Genomic DNA, 21,062 nt, shown 5'->3' on the forward strand with positions numbered 1-21,062 from the left:
TTTTAAAAAGGAAAAGGTTGTTATTTAAGGACAAATTAATCTTTTGTTTGTGGAAAGTCCATTTGCATATGGAATGGCAAGGTAGCACCGGGTGTGACTCCAACCAATCATTCTTTCAAAAGGTTGAATCTCAATCTTAAGGGCCCTCACATTCCGACCCGACAGAGCATTTGGAGGATGTAAATTATGGTAATTCAACTGAACATGAACCACATAGGCTAGACCTTTACTCACTGCGCACAAAGAACTCCCTCACTTTGAGAGGTTGCTTCCACACTGCCGCTGATAAAACTCGATCCCTGATCATTCTTCCAAACTTTCAAACTCCAACCAATCATTATTGCATGGATCATGGTCCACACAATTGTGTGGATCATAAATAAAAAGTACATTTTTAATATATTAAGAATACATTAAAAATGTACTTTCAAAAAATGCACCTTACATACAAAAATAATGTAACCTTAATATATTAAAAATGTACTTTTTATTTATAGTCCACATAATTGTGTGGACCATGGTTTATGCAATAATAATTGATGTTACTGGTTCAACCGCTAATTAACTGATAAAATATAAAAATTACATAACTTAATGGTTCAACCGGTAATTAACTGGTAAAATATAAAAATTGCATAACTTTTAAATGTCTGATGCTTTAATTACACGGGTTTTAAGTTTAATGACCTCTTTGCACAAAGTTAACAAGTTTAATGACTTATTTGATATTTTTTTTCTACTTTTAATAAGAAAATGAGATTAATATAGTAAAATTATTGAATTGTCGTAAAAATTTGTCCAGGATTAAAATAAGCATATAATTTAATTTAATTGGTTATGCTTTACAAATACTGAAAGCAGAAACAATCCAGTATTGAAATGGAAGCAGAAAATATGGTGTACTTAAATCAGCACGCTTTCATAGATCGGAGACTACTTGAAAATGAAGCAATTGCATGACTGACAGAAGAATTCATTGTATGCCATGCCAACAGCCGGTCTAGCAACAGATTTTCAAATGACCATCTTCTGTGCCAACCACAAAGAGCCGAGAGAAAGGCAGGATACTTATGCTCGATAACACAGACATGTTCCTCGATTCCCCATCTCCCATGTATAAATACTGAGGAACAACATGTTGCCCTTCCTGCAACACCAAATTTGCTGCATGTCAATATCCAAGCATAAAGATAAATGAAACTATAAAAACACCCTAAAGATTCTAATTAGTTATATGCTTGGGATGCTTTTGCCAAGACACCAAAAGAAAAAGCACATTAAATGTCAATTTGGTACAAGGTAATCATTAGAAAACAAAACAAAAGTGAACTTTCATCACAGCAACAGTTGCATATACATACTTCATCTGCAGACCTAGCTAAACAAGAAAGTCCAATCTTATTTCTGGATATTGAAATCACATCTTGTCCCCAAACTGAGAAACCAGATACACCGTCACTATGTCCTCGGGAAACCAAAGGTTTTGATGTCCAATTCCTGTAAAGTGAAAATAAAGAAAAAGAGAGGATAATAAAAGGAAAGCTCTCGTAAGGCCTAACAAATTGTATTAAGTTAGAAGAACATTGCACCCTTCGCAATCAAAACCTTGATTTTGCTGCTTGATGAATACCTCAAGGAGGGAGAGAAGTCAAACTTCCAGGTTCATTTTCAAGAGGAAACAGGAAGAATTAAACAAATTTTAATTTTAATTTTAATTTTTACAGGGGAAAAACATTAAAGAGCTAAGGCCCTTCTCCAATCCATTCTCAGAATGGAAAGTCACTGAATACCAAGTAGGTGTTAAACATTCAAATAGCTAGTGGAATAAGACCTCAGGAATTTTGACGCAGAAAGCAATGTTTAAGAGATACATAAACCCATGTAAGTTCGTTTTTATTTTTGGGAGAAGTCGTGCACTTACATCATTATTGTGCCAAGATATAATTTATAGGACAACTTCATTTAACGAAAACCAAATTATGCCTGGGAGAGGCTCCATGCCAATTCACCATAATTCAACTGGCTGAAGAGCATACAACAGAATTGAAGTGTTACCTTCTCAAGTCCCAAATTCTTAACGTCCGGTCAAGGGAGCTTGAAATAAGCAAATGTGCCTCTGGTGCAGCTAACTGCAGGCATTCAACAAGCCACATTGCATGCAACTATGTAAGCAAAACTAAGGTTTCTGTCCATAAGAAATGAAGCCACATATGACATTTTCTGCCTACATCAATGCAAGAAATAGTCTGCAATACCTTTGTCACAAATCCATCATGAGCCTGCCATGAAGCAATAATATTACCGCTCCTTAGGTCAAATAACCTACAATGACCAGAACTTTGTCCAACTGCAATCCAAGATGGAAAGGTAGTTGCTCCATCGACTTGAACTTCAGTAGAACCACACGAGCAAATGGATGAAGTCAGGGAAGGAAAGTTGGATTCAATAGCCTCACTTCTCCAGAGATGAAGCTTTTGACCTTGTCTGACATCAATGAATCTGCATGCCATAAGTATAATGGTAAACTGAGAGCTGTACAATCATTTTATAATTATCAACAAAAGATCCAAATCAGGAGGAAAAGAAAATCACTAACCGGAGTGAACCATTTCCAGTACCCACTGCAAGCATATTAAGAAATTCCAAGTAATGCATACTAGTGTACAAACTACTATCAAATGCTGTATTTAATATTCCACTAGATAATGAGTTGAAATGGAGAGTGTTTGCCTGGTCTGCATTTGACTTTGAAGCATTCGATGGAGGCCTTCTAATATCCATAGAATTTGAGAACTCAGAAAAAACAGAAACCAATTTCCCTGTTTGTCCATTCCAAACATGTACAGTCCCATCACACGAAGCTACTCTACCGGAAGACGTCAAAATACAAATATCATTCACAACCTGGAAATAGGAGAAAATATAAATTTACTGAAAAGAAAAAGACAGAAATCAAACAACCAAGAATTTTATGGAGTGTATTTTAATCCCTCCAGATAAAAAATTAATTATGCAGAAAGCTAATAGAAGCTATCAGGTTTACAAGCAAACTACTAGTACCAAAGCATTAAAAATATTAAGATAAATGAAGCCACCTCTTCATGGCCATAGTAGCCAGAAACAGAATCCACCCTTGAAAGCTCCCACTTCTGAACAGTTCCTTTGAAACCTGCACCAACTCCTGCTGTGAAAATACTACATTCATCTTGGCAAACTGCTATAGATCTTAGCACTCCATGATGTGCTCGAACAGAATGCAGAATAGATGCTCGAATTTTCCAAGGAAATTCATCTTTTGGACCTCCATGACGGCCAATAAGATCAGGCCTCTCAGAGCTAGCCATTGGGCCAGGGAACCAATACCAGGGTTGAAGAGTACCAAAATCTGAGCCCCCAGCTTGCCTCTCTCCGGAATTTGGATGATGATTGGACAAATTTTTATTTGGGACTAAATTTTTGGTACCTATATGTCCTTGTGATTGCGGTGTTGACCACCCTGCCCCTTTAAGCAACATGTTAGCAGGGGAATAGCCGGATACAAAGCTCTCACCAACTGTTGGTCTTCTAGCATATGAATTTTCTGCACGACATCGAGAAGACTCCGAGATGGATTCCCACTTAATCATGAGATTTCAGAAAGTGACACACAAAGGGAAAAAAATGGAATTCAGTATATGAAAAGTAATTATGTCTAATGTAAATCAATAATGTTCCCTCTTCAGGAAGGGTTTTCCTTGAACTTCTTATATTTATATTAGGGATACCTCGCTGATCTTTCTCTAAATTAAGAATCCACATGGGATTTCAGAAAGTGACGCACAAAAGGAAAAAAAATGGAATTCAGTATATGAAAAGTAATTATGTCTAATGTAAATCAATAATGTTCCCTCTTCAAGAAGGTTTTCCTTGAACTTCTTATATTTATATTAGGGATACCTCACTGGTCTTTCTCCAAATTAAGATTTAAGAATCCCCATCACACAAATGCATGAGATGGTATACCTTCCAATTATAATTCCGTAGAAGAAACTGCTCCAGTAGCAACCACGTAGTACAACATTGGCGGAGTTTCTCAATACCAAGAAGAGATGCAAATGATGGATACAAAAACAACCTACAAGTTTATTATAACAAGTGAAACAATAAAATACTAGCAAGCCTGGCAACAGAAGAATACATCACAATGCTTCAATATACTAGATTTGATTTCTACAAATTGTAATCTCAAAAGTAACTCACACAATGTCTGTGTAGCTTCCCTTATCAGTGTATTCTCCTGCCTGTATCCTTGGCACTCTTAGCTTTCCTCCCTGAATTTCAGAACGATTGGTTTTCTCCTGGGAGAAAGCAAGGTCATCAAATAACTCTTTGAGTGTTGGAAGGACATGCAATGTAGTTAAATCAGGTCCAATTTGCTGACAAATTGCAATGAGACTTCTTGATGTGACCTTTCAGACAAAAGAACTCAGGTATTAAACTCAATCTCTACATAGTAACATTTTAATGAGATTCAATTTTGAAAAAATAAGAAAACTTTTGAAATACCTGAAGCACCTGAATACCCAGATTGTCCTGCATGAGAACCTGAAGATGTAGGCATTTTCCATCCTGCAAAAATTATAAAACATGATTAGCAGCTGCAGCCATCTTCTACTTCTTATTCGTTTATTTTTTAACTGCATACTTCAATGAGTTCTCTAACAATCATCTCCCTTGGCAAAGATGGAATAAGACCATCTAAAGTTGTCAAACAATCTGTTAGAGCTGAAGCACTCCAACTCTGGATAGGCTCAGGCTTATTTGCATTTGAATTATCAATGCAACATTGGATGACACTTCTTAGTAACGGAAGAATCTGTTTGACAATGAAGTTTTCTCCAATAAGACACCCTGAAAGATGAGAAGTGCACAAAATATTTTTAAGTTAAAGAAGCATATTTCCTGAAATAATGTTAAACTTTTAATTGAAGTGCACAAAATCTTTTTAAGTTAAAGAAGCATATTTCCTGAAATAATGTTAAACTTTTAATTGAAGTCATAAATACCAATTCTAACCACGACATCAGTTCCATCATCACAAAGCCCTTTGCCAAAACAGTAGATGAGAGGCATAATTGTCTGCGAGATTGAACAGGATAGCCATAAAGTTGAGAATTACCAACTTTTGAACATACTCTGTAGTATAAATGCACAGTGTTTATAATCTCTGTATCTCTCTTGGTTTGGGGGGAGGGGTCAAATAGCTTTAATAGATTTACAAAAGAAAAAATGGAAAAGTCAAACACTAGAACCTGATGAACCATAATTGGTATGCCGAGCTCTTCACTAGAACCGATCAATAGAACAGAGGCAGCAGCAGCAGAAGTCTTATGAGAACTAAGAAACAAGTTGGATATCACTAAAGGATGTATTGTCTCCAAATATGCTTGTTTTCCAATTCTGTCCCATATTTCCTGCACAAATGAGCCTTGAAGAATAGAAATCTTCAAGTGTGAAGGACCTACAGCCTGGACAAAGATAATACATAAATACATGCAGAAGCAAAATGATGAAAAGTCTAATTAGAGAGGATATATTTAAAAATAAAGTTTAAAAGCAAACTAGCCTGTAGAATCTTCTGGATTGCAGGTACAAGTAGCTTCTTTATTGCTATTGGATTCAGACACCTCAAAAACTCAGTCAGTATTATGCAACCCCATTCAGCTTCAGCATCTGTTAAAGGATTCAATAAAAATTTTAAGCAGTTGGGAGCACACATTTCAGAAGCAAATGGCCCCATTGCTCTAAACGCTCCTTTTTTTGCAAAAGTTGCAGCATAACATAGACGTGATTTATCTGTCGCTAGAAGTTGAAGGGGTGCAAGAAATATGTAGGATGCCCTGATGGTCGAGGGGAAGTATGGAGATTCCAAAAGACATTTTGCAGAAGGCCTCCTGATTGTTTGAACAGAGATAGACTCCTTTAGATTTTATAAACCCATTATACAAAGTATTAAGCTGTTGGAACTGGGAATAAATATAGAGAACTATACCTCCTCCAGTCCTTATGAACACAAGCTTCAACGAATACTTGAGTTTCAGGAGGGAGTTCTTGCATCATTCTAGGCAAGACACCACTCTCCAAGTACACACCTAACGAGGTTGGATCAAAAAGTGGTCTTCTCAAGTGCAGTTCTGCTAAGATGCATCCAACTGCAAATATGTCATTCGAAGCATTTTGAGAAGCAGTACTCGAAAAAGAAGATTTTTGTCTCCATAGCAGTAGCTCTTGGTATCCCACAGATGTGTCATCACCAACTTCAATATTCTTGAGAAGGTAATTCAAATCAGTAACTGAAGGCATGATAAAGTTGCTGCTATCACCATCCGCACTGGACTTTGGGTATTCTGTATTCTTAGTTGAATGCTTTATTACAGAACAGTCAAGTTCTATGGCATCATTTAGATGTGGGTAATAAAGGGGGCTCAACATCCTTGAATGCTCACTAAACAAAGTTGCTTCTTCCAGTTCTTGCAAAAATGAAGCTTCCCCTGCCACATAACTTACAGGCTTCTCACACATAGTTGATCCATTGGTCCGGTCACAAATTGCTATGGTACCAACAAGACGAGGAGGATGTGGTCTAGTGAAAAGCTGACGGCGCCCCATTGACCTCGGTATCATGTGCACTGATGCAGGCAACATCACATTCTTGGCAGCAACAGCCGCTTGGCCAGACATTTTGTAGCCAAAGGTGATATCGATCCAATTATGAATTTGGCTTGAAACTCGATTGCTTTCTAAAGCATTTCTATGCAACTTGATAAAATGTTCGGGAGTACCTGCCCATGAAGGCACTGCCAAATCAGACATACCAGGATGTATGGAATGAAATATTTGTGAATCACAGTAAAATTCTGGAATGCACTCATCAGGTGTCCATTGATAGAGCCTTTGCATGTTTGAAGGATACTCATTTGGTTCATAAACTGAACGAACAGCCATTCGCAGAACACTCAAAGGTAATCTCCTTGCCTTATAGCTGCAGACAGCCAGTTCAGACAAGCACTCATCTGACACATGATGTGGGATTTCAGATGTTGAATATGTGAAGTCCAACTGTTCATCACCCTTTGCCAGCCGCCATTTGCTCTTACATAAATCTCGCCACCCAGCATCATTATTCTCATCAGGTTCTACACAAAAATCAACAACCCATGGCATTACGGTATAAAAGGCATGATCACCCCATCTTCTTCCAGCTAATTTGTTCAAGATTAGGAGATACTCAAAGTTACTTATTTCACCTTTCCACCATCTATTGAAGCTTGAATGCCAATCTTTATACTGGGAAAGCCTCAAATCTGCATAAAGTCCTTGAGAAAAGCATGCATCAAAACCGCTATGTGAAAGGCATTTGCATGCTTCAGCTATTGCACTTGAATAAGAACTTAGGAGGAACTTATCCGCAATTGGCAGCCAACACCAAGACAAATCAAAGAGTGCTATGCAGGAAGGGGAGAGATTACCATGGGTAACCCCTAAACCATGCATGTAAGCTAGTGCAGAAAGTAACTGGTAGATCAGAAATCTCATATGCCAGTCAGACTTCAAGGCACCTGGGCTGTAATGTATGACATTTTCCAGGGTATGAGCAGTTTTTGGGAGCACCAAACAGATTTGACTTGATGTCTTTAGCATTCCAAAAATTGGTGAAATGTTGGGATGTCTTATACAACCAGGAAAGTTATTCTCAGTGAATGAAGGTGTCCCAACAAGCCTAAGAAAATTTACACTATCTCGTCCAGAAGCTTTACCTTCTACCAGATGCGTAAGGGAACGTAAAATATGATCTTCAATAGACCCAGACAAGAAGTGTGAAGCAAGATCTTCAAACAATGGGTATGGAGAAATGCCAATCTGAGCAGTTGGAACCAGGGCAGTGAAAGCCCTGAAACAAGAAAACCTACCAAAAAATTTGCAGGTCAACTTTTCACACCCTAATCCATAAGTGGATGTATTTCTGCAACCTTTCAAGAAATCTTGACATTCAGTTGATGTATTATCTAAGGAAGTAGTTTTATCACCAGAAAGTCCAATACTGGCCTCTGCTTGATCATGATCTTTTTCAAATAGCACTGCATTGTTACTGTCACCAAATTCAAGAAGTTGCGAACAATGCTCATCACTGCCAAACAGAGACAGTAGTTGAATCGATCATACCATGGAAGGCATGGATACAGATAATATCAATTCAAATTCTTCATATAAGCAAATGGTACTAACTTCTCTTTTTATCGGCTTATTAACACTTTGAATTTCACATTTGTTTACTATTTATTGTTTGTTTCTTTTTGGAGCTTAACGACAATATTTTGATTAATTGTTTAAACAGGAAAAAAAAAAAAAAAAAAAAAAAAAAAAAAAGAGAGCAGCGCAAAGATTACTATACATGAATTTTGCCAAACAATCCCCTTTTTGGTACGGCACATACTTGACTACAAACTCAGGAGATGGTTCTGCGCTCGAACTCTCCAGCTGCAACAGCATGAAACGAGTATAATACTTAGTAAGAAGCTTACGAAATCATAAGCTGTATTATATATTTGCAGGTGCAGGAATACCCGAACTACGGCAGTGGATCCAAAGGGAAGATGAGAATCGGAGAGGCCATAGCAAAAGATGAGCCTATCTGATAGGTCCTCTCTGATGCACCGCTGCAGACACTCGAAGCACATCGGGTTTCCCATGGATTCTGTCTGCTCGCCACCTAGGGGAGAAATTCTCCTCTTTTTTTTTGGTTATTTTGTAGACCAGAAACCAGAACCCTGTTTTCAGGTAGAAATTGTCTGAAATGGGGTCACAAAGCGGTTTACCAGTGCACCACCATGTGTGTAACCACACTAGGCAAAGTTCTTGGTGGCTAATAACAGATAAACAAGCTAGTTGAAAGCTTACAGCCTTTACAACATGTTTATTATGCCCAGGTTTAGTTCTTGTAGTCTGAAATAACTAAAACTACATTATCCTACATTCCTACCAAGGATCCAATGTAAGAGCTGAAACACTGGTTATATCATTTTAAAATTTTCTTTTTCCATGCAAGAACAAAATTGATTTCATAGGCAGTGAAGGCCAAGAAAATGACCACTAAACTAGTAAACTACATATATTGAGCCGAAGATGAGAAAATTATGTCTAACCATATAACTGCCATCCTTTGGTGTCTTAATATCACTCGAAAGAAAAGAGAAATAAGAATGTTGCAAAGTGAAATAAGATTCTCCAACATACAGACACATTGATAACCTAATTAGGGTCTGTTGACTCGTCCATTGCAAGTTGTCGATGAAACATCCATACAACATAAAAGTTCAAGCAATCAAATTTAGCTAGCAAATGCACATAACCATCATACAATGTGGCATCACCAAATCACTAGGGTAGGCATATGATAAATGATAGCTCATGTTAGAATCCACATAACCTCCCCTTCTATTTCAAAGAAAGGGTGACAAGAATTCTATTATTCAAGGATGTAATATAGTTATCCTTGTAACTTTTTAGCAATCACTATAGCATGCACCAATGACCAATGCTTCCAAAGACTGGTGCACCCACAATGACATCAAAGTGGAGGCTGTGGAGTTCAATTCAAATGACATGCAATTCAATTCAATATAAATAATAAATCCGTGTCATTTCAATGGGGATTATTTATTATATTTATTATTAAAAAAAAAAAAAAAAAAAAAACTTACTATTCAAGTGTGATGAAGAAGATTACAATGTGATGTCTCATGGTGCACAATGTAAGTATGGGTTAAAAGTAAAATTCTAAGACTAATTTTAGAAGAAGTGTTAATCATGATTGACTTGATTGTTAAGAGTCCCACATTAAAAAATAAGAGAGAAATATATGAATTTATAAGGTCATAGTTAAGCTAGCTAATTAATTAGATTTAATCTTTTAGTGTGGTTTGGTTCATGTGCATTACAGCTAAGTGAGCTCAGCCAAATCCTAGAGTCTAAGAATGATGATAGAATCCAATATTCAAAATTAACCCTAAAACCCGAAACAATCAATTCAACTAGTAGAAATCACAATTTCAATAGATAAGATTGTTTAACACTTTTCAAGTAAATCCTCAAACATCGCCGAAAAGTTATTCACCAACTACTCAATAAATGTTAATTGGATACCTCATGCAGGGCCTTGATTGTTTCTGGTGTGGTTTCATGTGAACTTCTGTCAGCTGTACTCAGAACCTGTTCCACCCCCATTCCTAAACTCAGTTGGCAGAGCACTGAGGCAGGAGTAAAAAGGGAAGCAGTACTGCATAGGAGGATTGAATAAAGAGTAGGGTTTAACTAGGGGTGTGAATTAAAATAAATACAGAAGTGCAAATGAGCAGAAAATTATTGGCAAATTAAGTGAGTACTTACTGGCAATTGCAAATTCAACAGGAAAATGCTCTACGAATCCATTATCAGCCAGGAAAATGAAATTAACAAAATATTAACAAACTAGCAAGTATATTCAGACTTTCAGTACATCTATTATAAATTAATATAATAATAGATTTGAAACTAATACATCTGTTTCAGTACAAACACAAACACTTTCATGGCCGTGCACATTTTTAAATTACAAAATCATCTAAATACCTAGCACAAGATATTAAATCGATAAATTACCGCGACGGCCAACCCAGGGGCAAGGCGTTTGAAGCGGCGGCGAGTGAGAGAAGGCCGTCGACGTCTTAGAGAAATTGCGCCGCAGAGGGAGTGTGTGGGGGGAAGTGAATTAATTTTGAACGCCTTGTATTTTGTGTTTAATTTTTTTTTTAGGGGTTCAATACCACCAAACTCATGACCTTGGGAGAGTCATTCTTCCAAAGGTGATGTTCCTCCATAATCTATAAAAACACAGTCGTTTTGGTTTTTTTTTTTAGAATTCAAATGAGATTTAAATGTCTTGAAATTTGTTGAAAGGTTACTTGCATATCATAATCATAATTATTCTTTAATATCACATTTAATAGCACTGGTCTAGCCTCTATGGTTCATGTTCAGTTGAGTCACCATGATTTACATCCTCCCAAATGCTCTGTCGGATCGGGGTATGGGGGGCTCTTAAAGTTGGGGTTCACCCTTTTGGAAGATATTCAATACAAGGGAAAATGGAAGATGTTGTTGCCATCTTCCAGACTAAAATTAATTTTAAAATGAGTGTTTCTATAAACCTAGGGTGCAAGTTAAATCTGCAGGCTAGCTGTCCCACCAAAACGAGGTGCTACAATCTAACGAGGGAATTAGTCACTATGTTCGACGGTGAAAAATCTGACTATACCAAAAAAAAAATAAAAAAAAAAATTGTGCAAGTTAGTCTCAGCAGTTATTGATTCTAAAAGTAAGTTTGTGCGAATTTGCACAAGGTCTTGTGCGCTGGCTTGTTGGTTTGCTCGATGCTGCCAGGACTTGGGCGCATTAGTGCGGAACGGCTTGGTATGGTATAGACTCAGCCATGTCGCTCCAGGAAATCCAGGGGCGCAGTCCAAGTGATTGGCGTACAAACGCGGGAAAGGCATGCCGGTGCGGAGCATCATGGGCGCGATTCAAGGCGGTCTGCCTTGGCGCGAACTGGCGCACAAATGTTGAATGAGCTTTGCTAATTAGGACGAACGAGGGAATATGTGTGTGTGTGTGTGTGTGTGTGTGTGTGTGTTCAAATGAGGACAAGTATATTATAGAGGACTATGAGACAGATGTAGTGTGTGTCATTACCCTGTATATCATGTGCATGGCCGAATGTAGTCGTGTGCCACAGTTTGTATGTCGCGTGCATAAATTTGTAATTAATAGAGCCTGAATTCGAAACCTGATATTTACATGTATACTTGTGTGTCTGGTAGTAATTTGTTGTGTGTCCAATATTTGTCCGCACAGTCCTCTATATAATTGTTGTCTTCCATTTTAACACTTAAATTCACAGATTTACAAAACAAATGACAACGAGATGTCAGCTTTTTAGATTCGAAGGAAATGTCTCTAGTCAATTTAAAAATTTAGAACCAATACCTCAATACTCGGAGGATAATGAGACATATTAACTTGAAAAACAAAGAAAAAAAAAAGGGTCTAATATGTTCTTCAACTATAAGTCAGAGTATAATTAGCCTCATAAACTAACAAAAACTCTAATTAGGCCATTCATCGCTTCACTTGTATGCAATTAAGTCAAAAACTTTTAAAATTTGTGCAATTAGTTCAATTTGCAGGCAAACACAATGAAATATCACATAAGACTGATTTTTAAAAAAATTGCAAAAAAGAATAAAATATTGGCCTATATACTTGACGGATAAGCAATGGCATTCTTCTCCGTCCAGCTGGATAAAGAAGCCAAACTGAATTATTTGTTCAATTGGACAGAGAAGCCATGATCGCTTCTTCGTCCAAATGGACGTAGAAGCCAGGCCGGCTTCTTCCAACTGGACAAAGAAGCCATGACCAACTTCTCCGTCCAACTGGGCGGAGAAGCTAGATTGGCTTCTACGTCTAGTTAGACGGAGAAGCCATTGTTGTCTTCTCCGTCCAACAAGACGAAGAAGAGGTCACCAGACGTTTTATTATTTTTATTTTTAAATTATTAATTTATTTGAATTAAAAATATATAATTTATTTTGATTAATTTTTAAAATAAAATAATTTACGTATGACTTAGACGTAACTTATTTTGTGTGGATGACAACTTGCTCTTCTTCAGAGCAAACGACAAGGAGGCGACTAAGGTTAAGAATTGTTTATATGCTTATTGTGCAGCATCAGGTCAGGCTATTAATTTTAATAAGTCTATTATTATGTTCAGTGAAAATACGAAACCTGACGCGAGACACCATGTTACAAGTTTGTTTGGTGTCACGCAAGTTACGCAGATTAGTAATTATTTTGGGCTACCATCGTTTTTGGGTCGCAATAAGACTTCAGTTTTTTGATATATTGAACAGCGAGTCGGGGAAAGGGTGTCAACATGGCAGAATAAACTATCGTCTAAAGCCGGGAAAGAAGTGTTATTGAAGAGTATAGCCTCGTCTATGCCAATTTTTGCCATGTGAGTGTTCCTATTGCCAAAATCAACGTGTTTGGCTATTGAAAATATTATGAATCGATTTTGGTGGGAAAGTGGTGTGTACGAGAGGAAGGGAATTCATTAGATGAGTTGGTCACATCTAACTATACCGAAAGTTGGGGGTGGTTTGGGGTTTAAAAAGGTGCATGAGTTTAATATTGCTTTATTAGCTAAACATGGGTGGCGGATGCTCACGAATCCTCACTATCTTGTGTGCATAATTCTTAAAGCTAGGTACTTCCCGTACAATGATTTTTTGCGACGACTTTGGGGCATAATCCAAACTACATATGACGGAGTATTTTGGCGGCTCAGCATATGTTAAGGGAGGGGGTTGGTCGCAGGATAGGTGACGGGAAGGACACACTGGTATGGGGAGCGCGCTGGTTGACAGATGTGGTGATCCTAATCTGGATACTGGCTGTATCGAGGATTTGAGAGACGCAAAGGTAAGCAATATGATGACTAATGAAGGTGCATGGGATGTTGACTTACTGAGATACATATTTTTACTGAGAGATGTTAGCAGGATACAACATACCCCAATTTCGACGGAGCATGGCGATGCGTGGTATTGAAGGTATGATGTTCGGGGCCAGTACACTGTGAAGCATAGATACCGACAGTTGGTGCAGGCTAATGTGACGCAACATAGTATAGTGTTCATCGGAATGGCACAAACTGTGGCGGTTGAGGGTTCCTCCAAAGGTTAAGAATTTTATTTGGCGCTGTTCGAAAGGTCCTAAAGACTAAGAGAGTTTATGTTGGGGGTGGCTGCCCTATCTGTGCCGCGACTCTGGAAACCATTTATCATATCCTATGTGAGTGTCCTCTGGCACGCCAATTATGGGGTGTAGGTGACGTGATGCATGGTGAGACTTTTGCTAATTTTGTGCAGGAGAACCTGCGCAACCCATATGGAGCTCGAGGATTAACAATGGCGTGCATGTTTTGGGTTATGTAGAAGGTGCGGAACGAAAAACAGTGGAACATCAATGAGATGTGTAAATATGTGGATTCATAACTCACAGCATGGGAGGTGGCTCTATCGCCACACTCTATCACCCCTAATCAACATGTACAACCTGGAGCCGTTTGGGTGCCGCCACCATTGGGCTATTTAAAGTGTAATGTAGATGTTGCTGTTCACGATCACGTGGCTTCCTTTGGTGCAGTCATAAGAAACCATAATGGTGAATTCGTGGCAGCTTGCGGTGAGATGCTAATGAGGGTATGTGATGCTTATTTAGCTGAGGCCCTGGCTTTCAAGGAAGCTCTGTCATGGCTTAAGAGTCGTCCAAAAACTATGTATTTTATTGAGTCAGATTGTTTAAATTTTTGTTATAGTTTTAATTATGTTAAACATGACTTGTCGTATGTTGATTTAGTTGTTAAGCAATGTAGGTTCATTGCTAATGACATTGAGAACGTGTTGGTTCACCATATCAAAAGGTCAGTGAATCAGGTGACTCATGTGTTAACACAGACAACTGGTCCTTAGTGTGTGGGAAACTATACCGCCTTATTGTATCTTGAGTTTGCTTTAATCTAATGACTTGGTTTTAAAAAAAAAACCTATCTATAAAAAAATAAAAAAATAAAAGGAAAGTTTTGTTAAAAACACGATTCACTTTTGTACCAGTTTATTTCCTTCCCTCTCACAGTTTCCCGCCAAAACAGCAGGCATAAAAATCATATCCCCGCCTTCTCGACTTACACAGCTACACAGGGCAAATTTAAAGGGGAAAAGGAGGAAAACATCGTATTGGAGAAATGGAGAAAGGCGGCGGCGGTGGAGCAGCTCCTACAGGGTGCTACAAGTGCGGCCGCCCCGGCCACTGGTCCAGGGACTGCCCTTCCAATCCCAGTAATGGCAATAACCCTAACAATTCCACTTCTACTCCTCATAATACATACACGTCTACTCGCAAATCGGCGCCGTACCCTTCCAACTCAAGCGCCGGCGGCAGTTCTTCAAAACTGAAGATGGGCACGAGGACGCGGCCCAAACTGACTGCTGATTCCCTTCTTTCCGACGACGGACTCGGCCACATCCTCCGCCACTTTCCTCGTGCTTTCAAGTACCATGGCCGTGGGCACGAGGTATTACTAATCTTCCCATTTATCCGCCCTCAATTTCATTGAATTTATGTTCATTATTGCGGATAGTTTATTAAAATTATGTGGAAAACTTGACATTTACTACAATTTTAAATATGTTATCTCTTTTTTAAAGAATGAATTCAGGTTTTTACTTACAGTTTAGATGGATTCATGATATAATCCATACTTTCTATGCTTGTGTTTTTTCAGAATCTAGTGACTTCCACTTCCTACATCAATACCATTCAAAAGTATATAAATGTCACTGGTGTGGGATTTGACTGGATCTATCCTGCCATTGTTAATAATACTAGTATAATGTAAAATATAAACTAGCATGTTGTGTTGTTTCCTTCATGGTAACAAATTTGAAATTTGTACGAATTATGGTCCCCTGTTTACAGGGGTGGAGCCATAAAAATTATGTTGGGGGGCCAAATTATAGAGAAAAATTACAATGTCATCGGTACCAACCATACCGAATAGCATTGTTTATACCATACATGATTGTATCAAATATTATTGACAATGATTTCTAATGACACTATGCAATGTGTGAAATACATAATTATTACACTATCAACACTCATGCCAATTGTTACTTTTGAATTTTTAACATAACACAAAATATGTACAATAATAAAAAGTTTTACATTTATTTAAATCTTTCTTGTTGTTTTTTATCAAATAAAAGTTTTCAATTATTTTGTTGACAACAATCTTGTTGATAATTAAATGATATTTATTTTACTTATCTTATTAACTAATATTGTAAAATTTGAGGGACAATTAAGAAAACCAATATTAGTTTTTGCCAATTTCAAAACTAATCCTTTAAATTAGCAAATGTACATCCTAAAAGTGTTAATGAATAATAAAAACATGCAATAAATCACTGATTAATTAATCAACTAATAAAATTAAAGTATATACCTCAAATTTGAAGACTTTTGAAGTTAAATTGGATACTTGATGTCTGGAAATAAGCTAATGGTGGATTTGATTACTTGGTTTATTATTATTATTTTTTTTAGTGAATTTGGTCTTTAATTTATGTATTTTGGGCTCATTTAATCTATACACAATAGACTTTAAAATTTTTTTTAGAGGGGGGCCAAAAGAGTTTTTATTTTTTATTTTTTTATCCTTATTCTAAATAATATATACATATATACCTATTAATAAATTTGGGGGCTTCTGCCCCTGCCTGTTGGATCTCATTTCTGTACTATTAGGATTTAGCAAAAACTAAGCCATAAGAATGTCATTAGTTGATCCTGTTCTAATTATCCTCTATGCTGGTAAGAAGCAGTGATCTTTTATTTACATCTTTTATCATCTGTGGTTAGAGATTGGAAGCTTAGTTTGTTGAATTTGCTGCAGGTCACTGATTTGAGAAACCTACTTGGCTTGTATGCTGATTGGCATTCACGTTTACTTCCCTACTACTCCTTTGATCAGTTTGTACATAAGGTTGAGGAAGTTGGTTCCTCAAAGCGTGTCAAGGTAACCCATGCATCCATTTTGTGGTCTTTGTTTAAAGTTTGTGTTGCATAAAACAATTTATTTGAGATGGAACATGTATGTTGGCATGGGAATATGGATTTATGTGATTATAAGCTTAAAAATAGCATGCATAATTTGTTATTTGCATAATCAAACATTAACATATCATTATAAATAAGTTGAAGCTTCCTGGTTATTTTTTGCTCCATCTTCAGTCTTCACTACTAACTTTCTCTCTTCTGTCTAAGTGATGTTGTTTGAAGTGGCTAGGCTTAGGCTCATCAGTGTTACATGTTCTCACCCAATATATTTTTATTCTTTGTTCACAAGTTATGTTTGAGAGATTTGCGGGAAAGGGTTGCCAATGGAGTTGATCCAGCCAAGCTCCATGAGCCTGAAGTTCAAGAACAGATCTCAAATAAGGAACAAGGTACACATAGATCAATATCTTTATGAATATTTGACTATTTGTTAGTAAATAATTAGTTTACTCCCAACCTTATTTCATAATTTTGATTCAAATCACCTAAGCAATGAATAAATAAAGTAATGTCACATCATATATAGTCTCTATCTCAAATAAACTTATTTCATAATTTGGTACCGACCACTTAAGTACAGAATGAAATAATGTAACAGTGTATAGGTTCTCTGCTAGGAATTGTTAACCTTACTATACATCTTTATGATTTGAGAATGGGAAATATATATAATTCACTAGCTTTTCTGATTGACTTGTAGAATAAAAAAAGCAGCTTTTGTGCATTGCACCCATTGTAATTGACTAATTGGTTATATTTGAAATGCAAGTGGACTGTGAAATTGAGACAGCCAATGCCTGTCTTTGTTGCTAATTGTATTAATATTTGTACTCCATAAGTCTATTCAGATTTCCTTAGATCAAAGACTAGTAAACATACCCTTGAATGATACATTTCACATGATTCTCCATCAGGTGCTCTTCCATAAAGCGTTTCCCTTTCTTACCAGCATAGTTGCATACTGCATTTTCAGATTCTCTGTTAAAAAGAAAACTACGCCAATATGGTGCATTTTTAGATCATTGCACAAACTTCAAATTCATTTCCAGCTTCCAAATTAGGCCATAATCCTAGTCTTGGTTTTCTCTTAGCTATTAACTGTGCCATTAATTTACCATATAATTAAGTACTGAACTATGTTCCTATCTTTCAAAGTTCCCTCCCTGATTTTTTACCTTTAAAGTTCTCATTGTGCCCTTCTATCTCTAATGTGACAAAGATTTGGTGAGGTTTCACTAATGTGTATTTGCAATTGGCTGCTTCAATAGTCCAGTCATGCAAGCTGTAAAAAGATTCTCTTTGTGTTGTGTTCTTGTGTGTGTGTGTGTGTGTGTGTATTTCTCAGTGGAGTGAGGGGAACCCTGGATGCAAAATAAGTCTGTAACCATGAAATTGTTTGTGTATAACTATTAATTACTGACCACCTTCACCTTATTTTGATTTTAAGAAACGAGCATCCTTCTTAGTAGCGGGGTCTAGGGAAAGAATAGGACCTAGGGTTAGATTATGACGTATGTAGACAATCCATTAAATGATTTTTTTTCCTCTTATCTTAATGCTAACTGTTTGACATTTTAGAACTGCAGAATTCAACATATTTATTCTAATACTTCTAAATTTGTATGCACAACTTGTTTCTCTTTCAGAGAATAGGAGCTTAGAGGAACCCAATTCTCTCCAGAAAGATGGTGTTATGAACCTTGATGGAGATGTCTTTGAGCAAGAAATGATTCATCAGGTCTGGGAGAATGCAATGAAAGTAAGTACCATGTTTCTGCTGGTTAAAATCATAGGGTTCGGTTCTAGTGCATTGTTTGCTGAAGTTGATGTGTTTATGTGATTACTATTGGTAAGCTATGTTTCTTTTACCTCATATTTTCAGGTCTAATAAGTAAAATGTTCCTACAAAAACCATGAATTTTGTGGCCAGAAGGGTAGTTGTTAAATTATTCTCTATAGTGTGGAACTGAATCTTCATCTTTAGTTCTTTCCTACTCCCTATTTCTGAAAATAGGGATGGAGAATTATTATGTCCCTTATGGGGCAGACACCATGGGTGCATAAAAGAAATAAGGGGAAACACAAAACTTGTTTTAGGAGTAAAATGAGCTAAATTGCAATTTGGCAAGTGATTTTGTGACCTACAGCCTGTAATGATTAGAGATATTTGCCGGAAACTTTTCTGCTACACTAAAGGTGCAGCAGGTTATCCTTGGAGCAAAAACCAACTGCAGTTGAAAAGGCTTCTGGGGATGTAAGGAAGCCAATTGCAATAACATTGAATTGACAGGGATTCTAGGGTTGAGAATAAAGAAGCCCTCAAATGTTAAGGGCATCCCCCGTTGGGGATTTATTTTTCTCCAGTTTTTGAGACAAAGTTTTTTGTTCATGTGCCCGTTAAGCCTGCCTTTTTTGTTTTGATTTTTTTTTTTCTTTCATCCAACTAGGCAACAATCATGACAAAAACTCACCAAAATGTTTTAATCATTGACCTTGCTCTAATAAAATAGTGTAATGGAAGTGTACCATAATGAACAAATAGTGTTACTCAGAAATAATCATTTTTATAGTTTTGCTATTTATTTAAAAATTCATGTCTCTTGACATTTGGCTTCAAATTTTTTATAGATTTTAAAATAAATAGAAGGATAGAATTAAAAAAAAAAGTTTTAAAAGGTATACAAAAATAATGTAACTCCAAGAGACTAACTAGTGTGACAAAAGGAATGCATATACTCTGTATTTATTTTGCGCAGTTATGTGTAGTGCGATTATATATTGGTAACTCATTATTTGTGACATGATGGATGACGGACAGGAACCAACTCATGAGCCACAGCGTAAGAGTGATGAAAGTGGAAGCAAAGAGCCAACAAGCGGTAATGTGGCAAGTGATGCAGAGGTAATTGGAATCTCAGAAGAGCAAAGAGCTCGTATGGAGGCAAACAAGCTGAAGGCATTACAAAAAGCTGCTATTGCTCGTGCTGCTCGATCTGCCCAACCTCATGCCCTCTAGACTTATTAATTGCTATTGTTTTTATTTTTGTTTTGTGCAAAGCATTCCTACTATTTTTTATGTTTAATTTTCAATATGATCAATGTTTCTATTATATATGGAGTATTTTTTGTCCCATTTTATTTGTTTCATTAACGAAATTTAATTGAAGTTATTTTTAATTTAAAATTTTATAATATTAAGTTTAGTATTAGGGGGTGTATTCAATCATGACTTTTGTAGAGTTTTAAAGACTTTTAAAATGATATATTTTAATAAACTTTGATTGACTTTTATAGAGTCATTCAAAACTTTTTAAAACTTTATAAGACTCTCTAAAAGTCTATACAAAAAACATTTATAGACTTTTATCAACTTTTTATTTTAAAAAGTCTACAAAAGTCATTGAAATTCTAAATTGAATACATCTTTACAAATTTTCAATGATTTTTATTCTTATCATTTACAATTTTCTTACAAAATATTAATTCGCTATACGTAGTAACCTGTTGTTAAAAAGAAAAAAGAAAAATATATATTACGAATATAAACATAAAAATAATAAAAATCAAAAAATATATAAGTATTTATATTTTTTGAATGCTATTGACTCTATTACATATTTATATAAGTATTTATATGAATATTATGAAACATATATTAAAATTTGACGATGAAATTTTGCGTTGTTCATGTATTTAGGGAGAATTAGAGATAGTTAGGGATAAAAAATTCATAGAAAAAAAATAAAAACCAATATAAACAAGCAATAATGAAGCAAAAATAATATTATTTCGAATTTTTAGATGAAGATTTTAAAGTTTAGGAGAGATAAAAAAATTGGTAGAGTTTAGGTATGACGAAAATATAGGATAATGAAGAAAAAATAATTTTATTGAATTTAGATAGGTTTATAGAGTTTAAATAGAGGGGAAAAATAGAGTTTAAATAGAGAGAGAAAACATTCAAAGTTGTTAGAAAGAAAATTTGAAATCTTGGGGTTGAGGGTTGGATTTCAACTATTTATATTTGAGAATGAAAAGTCTACAAAAGTCTTAAAATTAAAAAGTCTACAAAAGTTCATAACTTTTTGAATACCACATGACTTTTAAAGACTCTTTAAAAGTCTTAATCGAATACCACACGACTTTTAAAGACTCTTTAAAAATCTTGATTGAATACCGCCTAACTTTTAAAGACTCTCTAAAAGTTTGAATTGAATACCTCCAAACTTTTAAAGTTCATAAAAGTCTTTAAAACTCTATGAAAGTCATGATTGAATACACCCCCCATATATGAAATTATA

The 21,062-nt window shown here is 36.1% G+C and overlaps 2 protein-coding genes across 8 annotated transcripts; one reads left to right on the forward strand and one right to left on the reverse strand.

Annotated features, from left to right (window-relative positions):
- Nucleotides 1–793: 793 nt before the first annotated feature.
- LOC109166843 (protein GFS12) lies at nucleotides 794–10,824 on the reverse strand. 7 transcript variants are annotated; one of them, XM_019315722.1, is made up of 18 exons: nucleotides 10,678–10,824; nucleotides 10,183–10,315; nucleotides 8,604–8,828; nucleotides 8,432–8,517; nucleotides 6,032–8,167; nucleotides 5,606–5,933; nucleotides 5,292–5,507; nucleotides 5,046–5,118; nucleotides 4,685–4,890; nucleotides 4,546–4,608; nucleotides 4,240–4,448; nucleotides 4,003–4,114; nucleotides 3,096–3,617; nucleotides 2,597–2,904; nucleotides 2,256–2,499; nucleotides 2,056–2,129; nucleotides 1,362–1,497; nucleotides 794–1,147 (listed from the first exon to the last, which is right to left on the reverse strand). In XM_019315722.1, exons 3-18 carry the CDS (start codon nucleotides 8,727–8,729, stop codon nucleotides 1,001–1,003), a joined length of 4,986 nt encoding a protein of 1,661 aa, XP_019171267.1. In that variant the 5' UTR covers nucleotides 8,730–8,828; nucleotides 10,183–10,315; nucleotides 10,678–10,824; the 3' UTR covers nucleotides 794–1,000. The 7 variants fall into 7 exon arrangements, 5 of the variants coding, with proteins under 5 accessions (XP_019171267.1, XP_019171268.1, XP_019171270.1 ...); XM_019315723.1 differs by lacking the exon at nucleotides 10,678–10,824 and having other exon boundaries at nucleotides 8,604–8,807; XM_019315725.1 differs by lacking the exons at nucleotides 8,604–8,828; nucleotides 10,183–10,315; nucleotides 10,678–10,824 and having other exon boundaries at nucleotides 6,032–7,708; nucleotides 7,797–7,945; nucleotides 8,067–8,167; nucleotides 8,427–8,517.
- Nucleotides 10,825–14,747: 3,923 nt separating this feature from the next.
- On the forward strand, nucleotides 14,748–19,871 carry LOC109166851 (TIMELESS-interacting protein). The gene is made up of 5 exons (XM_019315740.1): nucleotides 14,748–15,214; nucleotides 16,598–16,720; nucleotides 17,051–17,150; nucleotides 18,408–18,520; nucleotides 19,580–19,871. Exons 1-5 carry the CDS (start codon nucleotides 14,885–14,887, stop codon nucleotides 19,775–19,777), a joined length of 864 nt encoding a protein of 287 aa, XP_019171285.1. The 5' UTR covers nucleotides 14,748–14,884; the 3' UTR covers nucleotides 19,778–19,871.
- The last annotated feature ends 1,191 nt before the right edge of the window (nucleotides 19,872–21,062 follow it).

Source organism: Ipomoea nil, unplaced genomic scaffold (assembly GCF_001879475.1).
Source record: "Ipomoea nil cultivar Tokyo-kokei standard unplaced genomic scaffold, Asagao_1.1 scaffold3109, whole genome shotgun sequence".
NCBI lineage: Eukaryota > Viridiplantae > Streptophyta > Magnoliopsida > Solanales > Convolvulaceae > Ipomoea > Ipomoea nil.